We start from the raw sequence: 15273 nt of genomic DNA on the forward strand, positions 1-15273 counted from the left end.
TTTAAATTGAGCCGCTATTAATAACAACACTCACGTAGATGGCGATAAGATTTAAATCATCCGCCTGTTTTGATTTATGCAAGAAAAAAACATGGCCAAAAAGGGCCTTTTATTTTATTTTGTGGATGTTCAGGCTGAAATATTTAATTTTTTTTCGATCATTTTATAAATAACTTAATTTGCTACATTATACAATAAAATCATAACCGAAAATGGATTCGTAAGTAGGAGATTTTGAACTTTAAAGCAGTTTTCATAGGCTTTATACATTATGTTTTTCTGGGCTTATAAAAAGACTTATCTAAAAAATACTCGATTATTTCAAAGGCCATGATTTTTTTACTCGCATTATTTAATTAAAGCATCTGAAACATTTCTAGGCGACCAAATTTTCAAACCAAAAACACATTTGCATTACTACGTATGGCATCGCCTTAAATTAATTGTGCCAAATCAACAGCATTTTTTGAACCAACACGTATCAATTCGAATTGTATCTACAACCTCTCTCCATGGCTATAAATGTATTGTTTTGTAAATTTTTAGTTTTATATCTTTTGTTATGTATAAATTTTTTAATTCATTTTCCTTTCTTACAAATTTAATTTACTTATTCAATATTATGCTGTCTCAGTAGAGGTAAAGTCACAAGGAGGAAATCCATAATTGGTTTTATTTTGACTATATAATACTTATGTAAAAACTGATTAAATGTAAACTGTCGATTTCCCAAAAATTGGTAAATAAATAAAAAATAAATCAACAGAATTTTCATAGAATACAAACTACTCGTACATCATCAAATTTACACTCTTAATTATCATCTGAGTTGGTTGTAGCACCAACAAGGCCTGCAGTTGAGCGCATGCAATACAACCTCCCCCCCCGAAAGAGACTGCAATACTTAGGTGTTAATCATCGAAGAGGAATTTTCTGATAATCACGCAGTAATATTTAAAATCACAAAACTCTAAATGTCCACTGAAGGTACAGCACCGGAGCACGAAAAACTTTCTAGTATCACAGAGGAATAACCTTTATTTTCCATATTTAAATCATGGCCAAGAAGAATCCTTGAAGTGTGAAAGACTTAAACATAAAAAAGATGAACTGGGAAAGGTTGGATAACTTTTTTTAGGCATGACTTACCATATCATCAACATGCACGTAGTTATTTAACATGAGCAGATTTGTCCACCAGTAGGTGCGGCAGTTGGCGGCGTCAGACTCCACCTTGCCCCACAGAGGACCCGACCCAGTCAGAGGTAGCACAAAGGCGGAGAACATCAGGGTCACTGCATAGGCTGGCACTAGTCTGAAAATATATGCACTACATAAGTAAAGACAGGTCTGAAGTTTGATACAAAAACTCACCTTGTAACGACATACCAAGATAATGACGTTGTGCTTTGTACTCAATTCACCCTCTCCCGAAAAAGGAGCAGTAATCCTCGGTTTGCGTGATTTTCGTAGAATTTTGCGTCAGCTCGCTCAGCTTATAACTTTGCTTATTTACAACTCACAACAATATTTTAACATTTAAATCTCAAATAAAAAGCTGGATACAAAATATAGGTAGATCAGAAATAGATAATATATTGGAACTGAAACCACTCAACTGAACGAAAAAACACAATGTAATATATTGTTAAAAATACTTCATTTTAATAATATACAAATGAAATCCTCAGCACAGGAGATCCCAGTGTTATATATATTTGTTACAATAAAGGAAGATAATAAACATTTATCATTATTATTATAGGTACTATCAATATAAGTGACGAGGAAGGAAAAGGATTTGGTCGAGATCTACCTATTGCAACAAAGGGACTTACTGTCCGATGAGAAAGCAATGCCTAACCGTTTTCATGAATCGAACTGAGGGACAATAGCTAAAACTCGGTTCAAATTCACTTGTAAGGTGTAACCAACGCATTGATAGATAACTTTCCATTTAGATGTAGGTATACTAAAAAATAGATGTCTACTTTTATCAAAGAAAAGTCCACTTACCTCAAGAACCTCATGAGGATGAAGATGGGGGCATTGATAGGCCTGTTGCTATACTTCCTTTGCAGCCCATGGATGGCCAAGAGACCGCTGATCACCAGGAAGGTGTCCACCAGGAGGTCTCCATGGGAAACAAAAGCAAACTCAAAGGAGCGGTACACCTGAAAAATGGAAATAATTATTTTTTCAGATTGGGAAAAATCAAATTTAATCTCAGGGAATTACTTAGAGCACCAATTTAATAACAGGGAATTACTTAGAGCACCAATTTATCGACGGGGAATTACTTAGAGCACCAATTTAATCACAGGGAATTAGTTAGAGCACCAATCTCTCAACGTATAGACTCGTAGCTAAAAGCATCTTAGCGCTGTCGATGTATTATGTAAACAACATTGTCGTAGAAAACATTGGCATACCATAAAATTTCATGATTAGGTTTAGCATTTTATCATTCAAGTAAATCCAATGCAGAAGTTGTTTATTTACTAACGGTACAAGTATCCATAAATACAAAAGAAAACATTGACAAAACAAACACAGTGCAAGTATACTGATATATGATATGATAGCTAAATTGTATAACTTATATTTACAATCAGGCTACAGGAAACAAAATGTTAACTTAATAACTATTATGAAAAATATGTGAAATGCTTTTTTGTAGTTTCTTTCGGTACTTTATTTATTGTTATTAAGTTTAATTTGTAGAACTCCATTTTAATCTTTTATTTTTTATATATTCAATAATATTGTTATTTGGTTTATAAAAACCGTTTATTTTTAAACAAGTTCTGCTGTGTAATTATTATTACGCGTGACAGCTGTTTCGCGCTCTGAAGGCATTATCAAACTGTGACAGTTTGATAATGCCTTCAGAGGGCGAAACAGCTGTCTTTCGGTACTATTAAAAATAACTGCTACTTCTGCATATTGGTTACATAAGCTGTGTATGCGTGGTATAAAGCGGCCGCTACACTACTCGCTTCGACGCTTCGACGAAGTCCTCGACGAAGTTTGAAGTGCGTGCCCACACACTTCGCAACTTCGCGAGTAACTCAGTCCAATCAGTCAGTGATTGGTTTATTTATGCCGTGACGCATCGAGTCCTTTGACTCGGGCGCATTTACCGACAACAATCGGAAGTCTTGCGAAGCGAAGCGAAGATGCCCGAAGCGAAGCGAAGTTCGTGCCCACACTATCGTATTCGGTCAACTTCGATCAACTTCGCGAGTAGTGTAGCTGGGCTATAAGGGAGTTTATAAACGAATTGGTAATGACATTATTGTTGCTGTGAAAGATATTTTTAAGCTCGTGTGACTCTATTCGGAATATAAAATGAAATCAACCGCAGTAATGCAGAGATGTCATAATCTAGGGAATTTAAAAAGAAAAATTGACGTGAGATATCAATCTTCTGTCGGACTGCTTTATTCATTTTAGATTTATCATCAGTGAATATAATAATTATATTTCTAATAAAATTGTGCTGTATTTTTTCAATACAATCAGAGTGAAGCTTAAAATGTGACCAAATAGGTGAGTAATACTCAATTAGGCTCCGAACTAATGAGGTATACATAAATATTATATTTTCTTGTTAATATCTAATTTTTCTCACTCAAAAATGATACTTTTGATTTTTTTAATACTGATGTGCCAACTAAAACAAATAGTTTGCGCCATTTAATTTCCCGAGATGAGAATTTGGTAAAACAAAGGAATTAAACCCTCGTGAAATTCAGTGATCATAACAACAGTGATCATAACAATACTGATCATAACAACACTGATCATTACAATAGTGATCATAACAACAAAGATCATAATAACATGTGTTCTAAACTTTTGCATTCTCAATTAAACTTTTAACGATCGGATACTTTGTTTTATTTTCCAACTATAATAATAATTGTATACCTTTCTTCTTCACAATAATATGTAAAAGTACATGCATACTGTTACCGATTGTCTTTTGGTTTGTGGTCATTAGGAAACATCTCATTTCGGTAAAAAGGGAGATCAATAACTGTCTGGTGAAATTTAAAGCACCCTCTCAAATAAAGACTCCATTGAAATGCTTGTAGTAAGTATATTAATTAGACCAGCTCAATTAAATCTGGCTTTTAAGAAACAGAGCGTCTTGTATAGGGCTAGCATATTCTTCAATGGTACTGCTAATCCTATACAAATCTTAAGTACGCCCAACAATTGAATTTGGGATTAACCTCTGGGTTGGAGCCGCCCATAATAGAATAAGAACAATGTAGTAAAAAATATGTTTATTAGTTTTTTTATTTTTTTTTTTTATTTATTTTTTTTATATATACAATAATATTATTATTGGGTTTATAAAAACAGTTTATTTTTAAACAAGTTCTGCTGTGTAATTATTATTACGCGTGACAGCTGTTTCGCCCTCTAAAGGCATTATCAAACTGTGGGTAGCCCACTTACAGACGATACATTTATATTATTTCTAGGTAGGTATTTTAATTTCAATTACTGATTTCTTAATTGATTTCTGTGTAAAAATGTTAGAAATTATTGATGGTTATTACCCTAGTAAAGTTTCCCCAATTAGTGTAATGTTTAAATTTGACTGAATGTCTTAATGTTAGTTATTCCCAAACGATGACTCATAGGGTTATTTTAATAGTATAATTAAGTACTTCAATGTGCACTCGTATTTGCACTAGGTTTGAAGATATCTAGTAGGGGTGAACGAATTATATTGGTTTGTTCATTAATTAGAATAGCTTTCGGATTATTAGAATTTTTGTTAATTTCTAACTGCTCTAAAAGATTAAGTTTACGGCCTTTATTTTGTACGTGTAACGGAGTTGGTTTATTATTATCATTAAGTGAGTGATTTTCATCTAGGAGATGTTTGGCAAATTGAGATTGTATTTTATTATTATTTTTAAAAGATCTTATATGTTCTTTGAACCTAGTGTTAAAGGACCGGCCCGTTTGTCCAACATAAACAGCGTTGCATTCGTCACACTGGAGTTTATAAATGCCACTATTTTGTAATTTGAGTACCTTACTTTTCGAGTTTTTGAGAGATGATCCTAAGTTGTTTTTTGTGCGGAAGGCAATATCTAAGCCACATTTTTTGAGGACTTTGGCAATTTTATTAGATGTCTGTCCGATGAATTCTAAACACCCGAATTTGTTATTCGTCTTATTATTAGTCGTTGGGTAAACAAATTTAAGGTTATTTTTGTGTTTATTATTATTAATTATTTTTTCGATGTCTCTACCCTTGAAGCCATTATTTTTAGCAATAGTTAGGATTGTATTTTTTTCCTTCTCGTATGCTTTCTTGTCGAGTGGGATGTTAGTAAGCCTATGCACCATTGAGTGATAGGCAGATAATTTATGTGACCATGGATGTAAAGATTTATAATTAATGGTCGTATCTGTAAACGTAGGCTTACGGAAAATTTCGAACGTATGTTTATTATTTTCTCTACCGATTGTTAGGTCTAAAAAATTATTTTATTAATTAATTTCCGTAAACCTACGTTTACAGATACGACCATTAATTATAAATCTTTACATCCATGGTCACATAAATTATCTGCCTATCACTCAATGGTGCATAGGCTTACTAACATCCCACTCGACAAGAAAGCATACGAGAAGGAAAAAAATACAATCCTAACTATTGCTAAAAATAATGGCTTCAAGGGTAGAGACATCAAAAAAATTATTAATAATAATAAACACAAAAATAACCTTTAATTAATTTACCCAACGACTAATAATAAGACGAATAACAAATTCGGGTGTTTAGAATTCATCGGACAGACATCTAATAAAATTGCCAAAGTCCTCAAAAAATGTGGCTTAGATATTGCCTTCCGCACAAAAAACAACTTAGGATCATCTCTCAAAAACTCGAAAAGTAAGGTACTCAAATTACAAAATAGTGGCATTTATAAACTCCAGTGTGACGAATGCAACGCTGTTTATGTTGGACAAACGGGCCGGTCCTTTAACACTAGGTTCAAAGAACATATAAGATCTTTTAAAAATAATAATAAAATACAATCTCAATTTGCCAAACATCTCCTAGATGAAAATCACTCACTTAATAATAATAATAAACCAACTCCGTTACACGTACAAAATAAAGGCCGTAAACTGAATCTTTTAGAGCAGTTAGAAATTAACAAAAATTCTAATAATCCGAAAGCTATTCTAATTAATGAACAAACCAATATAATTCGTTCACCCCTACTAGATATCTTCAAACCTAGTGCAAATACGAGTGCACATTGAAGTACTTAATTATACTATTAAAATAACCCTATGAGTCATCGTTTGGGAATAACTAACATTAAGACATTCAGTCAAATTTAAACATTACACTAATTGGGGAAACTTTACTAGGGTAATAACCATCAATAATTTCTAACATTTTTACACAGAAATCAATTAAGAAATCAGTAATTGAAATTAAAATACCTACCTAGAAATAATATAAATGTATCGTCTGTAAGTGGGCTACCCACAGTTTGATAATGCCTTTAGAGGGCGAAACAGCTGTCACGCGTAATAATAATTACACAGCAGAACTTGTTTAAAAATAAACTGTTTTTATAAACCCAATAATAATATTATTGTATATATAAAAAAATAAAAAAATAAAATGGAGTTCTACAAATTAAACTTAATAACAATAAATAAATGTTTATTAGTACTTCTATACCAATGAAAAGAATTAGCTCTTGAGTTTGGTGTAGGAGTAAAAAGTAATATCATAGAGTGTATGATAGTACAGGTTGTGGTAATTTTATAAAATATAAATATGGTTCGAAATGAAGTAACTGCACTTTTCTGCAGTTTTTTAAAAATAATTTTACATGTTTCTTGAGTAATACCAAATTTGCTATTTTTTGCTAAATAAACCTATTTGATTCTGTGAAAAGGAGCGCTGTCCGTCTGATTGACAATCCATCGTCAACGGACTTATTAACATATCTAATGCACAGATGCAATGTGTGAATGCTGAGTCTGTTCCATAGGTATTTTAATGGAGCTTTATCTGAGGAGCTAGCAGGATTAATCCCCGAAACACTGGTGCATATACGTAAAAACTCAACGTACACGACAGGAAAACCCCTTCAGAGCCTTCACGAGAACGGGCCGCTTCTTCGAATAGTTTTTGTGTAAGGTGGCTCGTATATGGAATGAGCTATTGGCATCTGTTTTTCCTCCTAATATAATGCGGTTCTCTTCAAGACCTGCATTAACAAATCCCTTGATACAGACAATACATTAACTAGTTTTGTAACGCTGCCCAACAGGGTGGCGATATAACTCCTCTGTCTTTACACTGTACAGACAGGGGCACTTTTGTGATGTGGCACATAAAAAAAATCGATCTGGTTTTCTGGATTCGAAGTCAGGGAATTAATGGAGCCGCTATTCGTTGACCACATGACCGTGATTATTTATTTATTTATATATGCGCCTAAAAAGGCTTTTACATAGAAGTGAGAATATCTGTATTATACAGGAAATACTGGCAGTAAATAGATGTAATCCATTGTAAAGAAGGTACAAAATACACAATTATAAAATTACTTTTGTAATAAACAACAGTTATAGCAAATAACATTAGTTACTTTCAATACCTTTCTCATACAATTTACACCGTCCAACTATCTTTTTTCAGGTATAAAACATATTATATTATATAGTGTATATGTGGTATATATTTTTACTATATGTATATATGAATTATGTATTACATATTGTCTCATTTTATGCCTTCTGTAAGAAAAGTACAATTAATTCCGGTGGTTTAAACTTTAAAAAAATGGTTCATATATGTACACAAAATTACAAAGTTCATCAAAATTAACAAACTTTAGGGCTTGTGCGGGAGACCTAAAATCCATTTTTTATAAATAAAAATCGTTTCTTACTTATTTTTATGCCCTAATATTGCTGTTTTTTAACTTGGAATAAACACAAAAGTTACGATTTAATTTTTTTAAATTTAAAAAAAAATTGATATTTTTTGAAAAAAATTAAATCTTTAGGCCTTGTGCGGGAGACCTAAACATTTTTTTAAAAATCCATTTTTTTTTGTGGTAAGTTGTGGTACCTAGTAGCAACTTTTTTTCAACTTGGAATTTGAAAACAAAAAAAAAGTTAAAAATCGATACACCCTACTACATATAAGACAAATCATTTAAAGTAATTTACCAACGCTACTCTAATTTGTAGGATTCGACAAAGTGTTGGTATAGATTATGCTTAATTGTATAAATGGAGTCAATTAATAAATCAATATCACCCCCATACTTGTTGCCCAGATCATGCATCCTATTGGTCAGTGAGTGTGTCTGATAGTTGGTCGTGTATGTATTGCAGAAGAATGTTATATTTTGTCTTGTATTCCTAGTCGGCACATGGAGTTTAATACTGGCAAGGATGGCAGGACTAACAATTATGTTGTTAATGACTCTGTGTAACACCACGTCTGAAATAATTCTCCTGTCAGACAGTGTTATTAGATGCAAAGGTCTTCCTACCTTCTCGATATACTCCATGTTGGAGATGGGTCCCCCTAGCGTGGTGCCCAGGCGATGATCTGTGATGATGAAGCAGATGGAGAGGACCTTGATGCCATACAGCACATCCAGTGGACTCTCATCGTCGCTTTCTCCCAAGCGCTTGAGCTGATGGATGACGGAGTAGCTTTGCACCAGACGGGAGCATTTGGTTTCTGTCAACATATATATAAAAATTAACAATAACATTCAATGGCCGAAGTTGATACATAACATTCAATCTAATGTACCAGCGCCTTCCACACGCTCTTCTGTTATATTTGAAGTGGATCAAGGCAAAACAAACTGTAAACGTAATTCTTACTTGAAGAAACTATTTTTCACTGTTACTTTTTTATGTGAAAATAGCACAAGAGTCTCAACTGCTCCCAACCGTCTGGAACTAGTGAAATAATGGCATCCCTATATACATATATGATATATGCTGTGAAACTGAAGTTAATGAGGAGGGGAAGAGATAACGAAGAGGAAGGTGGGGGAGTATTTGGGTCACCAAGTATTTCTGGTCACCAAACAGGGGTAAATCCATTTCTATCAACTTTTCCATTCTGAATAGTGTTCTTACACCAGGGCGATACTGAGATTATCTTCCAATCTGGAGCGTGGCGCGAGTATAAAAAATATTATTTTAAATTAATGAATTGATAAACAACAAAAATTCATCAAACAAAACTTATTTAAATCACGCCAAATTTGAACCCGCGACCTTCGGATTACTAATCACGATCATTACCCCTCGACCACGGAAGACTATGTAATAATTACAATAATATCATGTAAAAAGTGGAAATTTTCGATAACGAGCTGAAAAGTCCTTAAAATAGTGTATTTCTGACATTTCAAGATTAACTTAACTGTTATTGATTCTGAAATGAATTTATTTGGTTTTGTGTTCATCCTATCTTCGCATAATATTATGGTTTTTTGTAATTGTTTGTACAATTTTTATCTATTAATTCTGTTGATTAATTAACACGATGAGTAGATCTACAATGCTATAAACTAGCTTTTCATAATTTTTCTTATTTTTCTTTTTATATTATAGTAATGAATAGATTCTATGTCCGCAAACTGTAAAATTCACCGACCATGACACAGGGTCATCCCTAGCATGGAGGGTGAAATATCACAAAAACACCACATGTACTCTCTAAATTATGTATCAATAAAAGAAAATAAAAATAAAAGAATTGGTTGAATTTTTCTTAACAAATATAAAAAAAATAATACAGTTGAACTGTTGATTTTAAGATTTGTGTAAACCATCCCCATATTATTTATGTGATAGTTCGATCTACGTAACACAGATACCTGTAGTGTTAGAGGTATCTGTGAGATAGTTCATAGAGTTAATAGAGTTCTGCAAAATATGCATCGGCGTAAAGGTTCGCCCATCCATGGTGAGTTCGAAGGTACGAGTAGATTACATTAGCCTGCTGGCTGTCACACTCGTTACCATTATAAAAGTTTAATTAAAAGACAACGTGTTTGATGAGAAGAACGTATTTCATTATATCAAAAGTATGAGTTGTCACAGAAAGCACAAGAAGTTAACCACTGTTCTGTTGAAATAATCTACAGAAAATCTCTCAAAATGCGTTCGTTTGTTTATGAAATATTAATTTTTGTACATGATATTTATTTAATAAACCCTTTTTCCTTTTTTTCTCAAGGAAACTTACTTTTTCCTACTTAGTTTAGTATTACTTTTCATAAAATGAAACCAAGCATATTTCTGTCTTGATATTCTGTTTCCATTGTCTCATAATGTAATAATGTTAATAAGTTGACGTATGAAATATACAATGACATACACAATAAAAAATACGTAAGTAGGTTATTTGAGTTCACTACGTTCACTATTTTTATATGACTTTGGTGCGCATTTAAAACATACATTTTAAACTGTTTTTATCAGAACATCATGGGGAATACTTTCAAAGTACTGCACGTTACGTCATACTATGATTCCTAAACCCATAACGCTGGCAATAACACTGACGGTAACAATAACGATAACGACAACGATAGCGAACTAGCAAACGATGCAGATGTTGGCAAATTCAATTTTAATAGGGTGGAAAATGTTCCCAGTTGAGAATAGGAAGAATCACCCAAACGAACTGCAATGATCCTACCGAAAAGAAATCTCATTTATAAAAGTGCATCGGGAATCGGGTTAATGTCCTCAAAATACTGTCATGATCGTTGGTAGGTAGAATAGTTATGAATATTTTGTTTTACTTTCAATGCACGTAATTTGGGCATTTTATGTATCTACATAAAATGTATCAAAATATCAATATCAAAAAAAATTTCGATGAAGGATTCTTGGACAAGCTTTTAATTTACTATTTTTTATTTATTTATTTTTTTTTTTATTTTTTTTTTTTTTTAACAAAAAAAAAAATTGTTTTATTTCATTTTTATTTACTTTTTACGTGAACACCGCACAAAGGTCCCAACTGCTTCCAACCGTTTGGTGCCATAGTCTCACTGGCATCCCCATTTGGGGTATGTTGGAAGGCTAAAGTTAGTGGGGAGGGGAAGAATATGGGGAAGAGGATGGTGGGATAGTACCTGGTTATTCAGATCTATTCATCAAACACGGCTAAAGCCATTTCAAGCAACGTTACAAATCTGAATGGTGTTCTTACACCAGGGCGGTACTGAAAGTATCTTCCACTCTGGAACGTGCTGCAAGTACACATACTAAATACTATTTTAAATGAATTAATTGTGAAATAACACATATTAATCAAATAAAATTTTCTTGTTGCACGCCGTGATTTGAACCCGCGACTTGCTGCTTGCTAGTCGAGAGCTTTAGCAATCGACAACGGAGGCCGTCAGATAATAGATTTCTTACTTAACTTTAAAACTTTTATAAACCAGCGAATTTTATTTTTTTAATCAGGAAATCAGTGAACATGAACATTATTTACAGGTGTGAATAAATATATTTTTTTAAATCAGACGTTTGAACATAGGTAAACATATTTTTTTAAGTCTACGGATGTTGATGAATTTTCAAACAAAACATAACACGTGCAGATACTATCGTCCTATTTTAAAGTAGTCCCAGAGAGAGGTCGTCCGTAACGTAATCTTATAGTATCTTCTGTCTCTTTCGTTATCATATGAGATGTGTGACGTGTAAAAAATATTTTTCGTCGATGACATACGTACAACATCTCTCTGGGACTGCCATATTCAAATGTGAATTTAACTAACAAATATTTCCCAGTATACAAATGTTAAGTGGTTAGAGTTTAAACAACACAGTGTTTCAAAGGGACAAGAAAAACTATAGATGTGAAATAAAACGTAAACACTTACCTTCACCCATGTTGTTGGTGATTAGGTACCAATGGCGGATAGAACAGGCAACCACAATGAACATCAACATACCAAAGAAGACACTGAAAATAAAAATTATATTAAATAAAAATTAAAAAATTTCATACGTTCAATTTCTAGGAGGGGTCCAAATATATCAATAAAATAAATAACCCGAGTTTCAAAAGAGAGAGTAAAAATAACACAAAAGCCGATTTTTTTAAAATTATTACGGAAATAATGATTCAGGGTAAGAAAAAATACAGCCATGTAAATAAAGCTTTGTTAATTTAGTATTTTTATTGTGCTCCAAACGAAATCAATAGTCTCAAGATCCTTATAACTGAGTGTCTAGAAGCAATAGAAGCAGATGGAACCTTAGCGCAACCCAAATACTAAGTTTGGTGATTGCGTTGTTGGAGCATCTGGGCCGAAGGCTTGGAATAAACTGCCCCCCGGAACTAAGATGCATAATATTTCTTCTTTCATTATTTTATTATTATTTTTCTTATTCTAATTATTTTATATATTATTTTGAAATAATAATATGTGTACGAGACAATATACCGTCCGTAATACAATACAGTCCACAATAACTGTAGATACGAAGGTAGCTGGGTACACCTTTTGGCGTTTTCAGTCTTGGTAGATGTTGTAGAGGTTTTGTGGTAGAGTTTAAAGCCACGATCAGAGAGGAATTTATTTCCAGATCCGAACTGACGAAAAGAATTTAATACTGGCAAAAACTGAATTTACTACTGAATAAAACACTTGAAAATATTTCTTGAGACTTTTGGAGACTTGGAGATGGTTTTTCAGGAGAGAGGATTCCCTCTCAGAGGTAGATGTTGAACTGAACTTGTATGGAATTCGGTTCTCTATTTATAGAACGTTTTCAAATCGAACCCTCTCGGAGGCGTTCTATCCTCTTTCGTGAGGAGTACAGTGGTTAGGTATTTTTCCTCTCTGCAATTATCTTGTTGAGAGGAAAGTTATATTTTAATATGATACCTTTAACCAAGTCAGTTCAATCTACCAAAACCATCTCCCGCAGTCCCGTTTATTTATTTTATAAATAATTATACAAATTTTCATATTGGGTTTGAAGTTAAATATCTTTGGTTTGAACATTTCCCAAAGGGTAACAAATATAGTTAGATATAATTATTCATGTTATTGTATTAGTATATAATCATTTCTCGATGTTGATATTTATTTCGTAGTTATATCTTGCATCATTTTCCCGTAAATCCAGTCTGATGATATCACAATTAATCACATTTGAATCTGTTATCAGTGTTTGATAAGAAAGTCAAGGTGACATGCTGGGCTGTGATTGGTTGGAGACGGCGGCCATCATGGAATTCCATCCGGGGAGTAGTGGAGGGGGTCCTACGTAAATACTGAGTAGCCTTCCTAGCCTCGGTCACTTCGTGGGTTGGTGTGTCCGAGGGAGGTGATGGATGATTATTTTCAGATGTGTTTCAGGTTCTGCTATTATATTGCTATGCAATTATCTTGATTAATCACATATAACACATCCTTTGATTGAGTTATTTTGATGTAAAGCTTTCCAAATGTGTCGGCGACACGGTATCAAGCGGTTTCGGGGTTCGAGTGTTCTTGTGGTTTTTGCGTAAATATGAATTCTCTTGCAAAATTCTGGAGGTCTGGATACGTATGATACAATATGGAATTTATTTCACTGCACTATCCCTGCATACATTCTGCAATAAATTCTTATTATTATTATAACAAGTCCAACAGAATCCAGGTCTAAACTAAAAACTTACCATTTTAAGCTACCCTTAAATGAAATAAATCTACCTGAGAGTAGCATTTTTGTATTTCCTATAATACATCCTATCCACACTTTACTTATTGGAATCATGGTGACCGGATAAATCATCACAATGATAATTCATTACATCTTTAAAAAGTTATACATTAAAATAAAGTCATGGAAAGTGATGAAACAAAAACTTTATTAACTGGGTTAAGTAGGTTAGGTTAAGTTAGGTTAGGTTAAAACAATTTTTTTTTCATCGTTTCTAATGACTTTATATCACTTTTTAAAAGTATGTTGATTTGTCACTGTGTTGAGTTATCATGGAACCGTTAACCATAAATTGATAGTAATTTGAGTAGTCCATAGTTAGTAATAAGATACATAATTGTAGAAATGTATCATAATATATTTGTATATTATTATTCATAAAATTTTGCACAAAAACGGTGCCATACAAATCATCCAAATATTATTGTTATTAAGGAAATCAATTTATGTTTCAACTATCTATGAATAAAATATGTAAAAAATATAGTTTTAGCAAAAAACATTTGGATGCTTTTATATTTTTTTTTTGTTACAAAGGCGTCGGACAACCACGGCTGTCAACATTTGCAAAGAATTTGAACCTGACCCAGCTGCCAATAAAACACAGCAGGTGAAGTAAAAATTGCAACGAATCTTGATTTTTGTTTAAAATCAGGAGAAAAACATAAACTTAGGTATATATAGACGGTGTTATGACTTAGGAGACTCGTAGTACCTAAAAGCGGAAAATTAGTATATCACATTTGGAGTAAATTTTGTAGCATAACTTTTTTGTGTAAGCCCTAAGCTAAAATAAATCCTAAATCGAGTCCAAAGGTAGAAAGTCGAAAATTTGAAATATATATTTTTTTAAATGCGTTACTAAAAGTTTTTTTTTTTTACTAATGAAAAAATGGATAATTTTTTTATCAAAATCGCGGATCGATATTAGGTTTTTGGGTTCTTTATGTAATGAATATACTGAAGATTTACTTATTTGGTATGCAAACTACAGTTAAATTACCTTGTGTATTGCGCGGTAAGTTCAAATCGTTTTGTGAAAACATTCAGATTTGTAGTAAAAATCTGTCGTATTTAAATGAAAAATAGAATCACGGACGTATCACGGACGGTTACGTGGGAATGTTCCATCTTTGTGACGGCTCACCCCAGACCAGGCGAGACTAGAACCCATTTTAGTTTGCGTCTAAGCTGTAGTATCCCATTCAGTGGCGGTTTTCTCTAAAGTGCGTTTGTGCGGCGAACCCCCATTAAAAAGATGAGAAAATAAAACAAACTTGTTTTATAATAATATAAGCACATTATAGATAGCACGCTATTAAAATTTCGCCTTCAAAACCCGCGCCACCGAAAAATACGATACATATTCCAAATTTTGTGCGAGTTGAAATCCGCGCCAAACTCTTCATACAAAAGAATTTTAGCCGGTACAGATCCCTATGACGGTGACATATACAAAATTTGGTCTTTCTTTGCAAAAGTAAGACAAAT

General features: G+C 32.9%; 1 protein-coding gene across 1 annotated transcript in view; it reads right to left on the minus strand.

The window, feature by feature from the left end:
• LOC149419701 (nose resistant to fluoxetine protein 6-like) overlaps positions 1-11955 on the minus strand; it is a 33812-nt gene extending 21857 nt beyond the window's left edge. Inside the window, exons 1-4 of the mRNA XM_089637527.1 lie at positions 11946-11955; positions 8568-8761; positions 2017-2174; positions 1150-1315 (exon numbers count right to left, since the gene is read on the minus strand). Coding sequence (XP_089493653.1) covers positions 1150-1315; positions 2017-2174; positions 8568-8761; positions 11946-11955 — 528 coding nt within the window. The remainder of the gene's footprint in view (positions 1-1149; positions 1316-2016; positions 2175-8567; positions 8762-11945) is intronic.
• Between the last annotated feature and the right edge of the window lie 3318 nt (positions 11956-15273).

Source organism: Hesperophylax consimilis, chromosome 11 (genome assembly GCF_061612785.1).
Source record: "Hesperophylax consimilis isolate HC1 chromosome 11, BYU_Hcon_1.0, whole genome shotgun sequence".
Classification (NCBI taxonomy): Eukaryota; Metazoa; Arthropoda; class Insecta; order Trichoptera; family Limnephilidae; genus Hesperophylax; species Hesperophylax consimilis.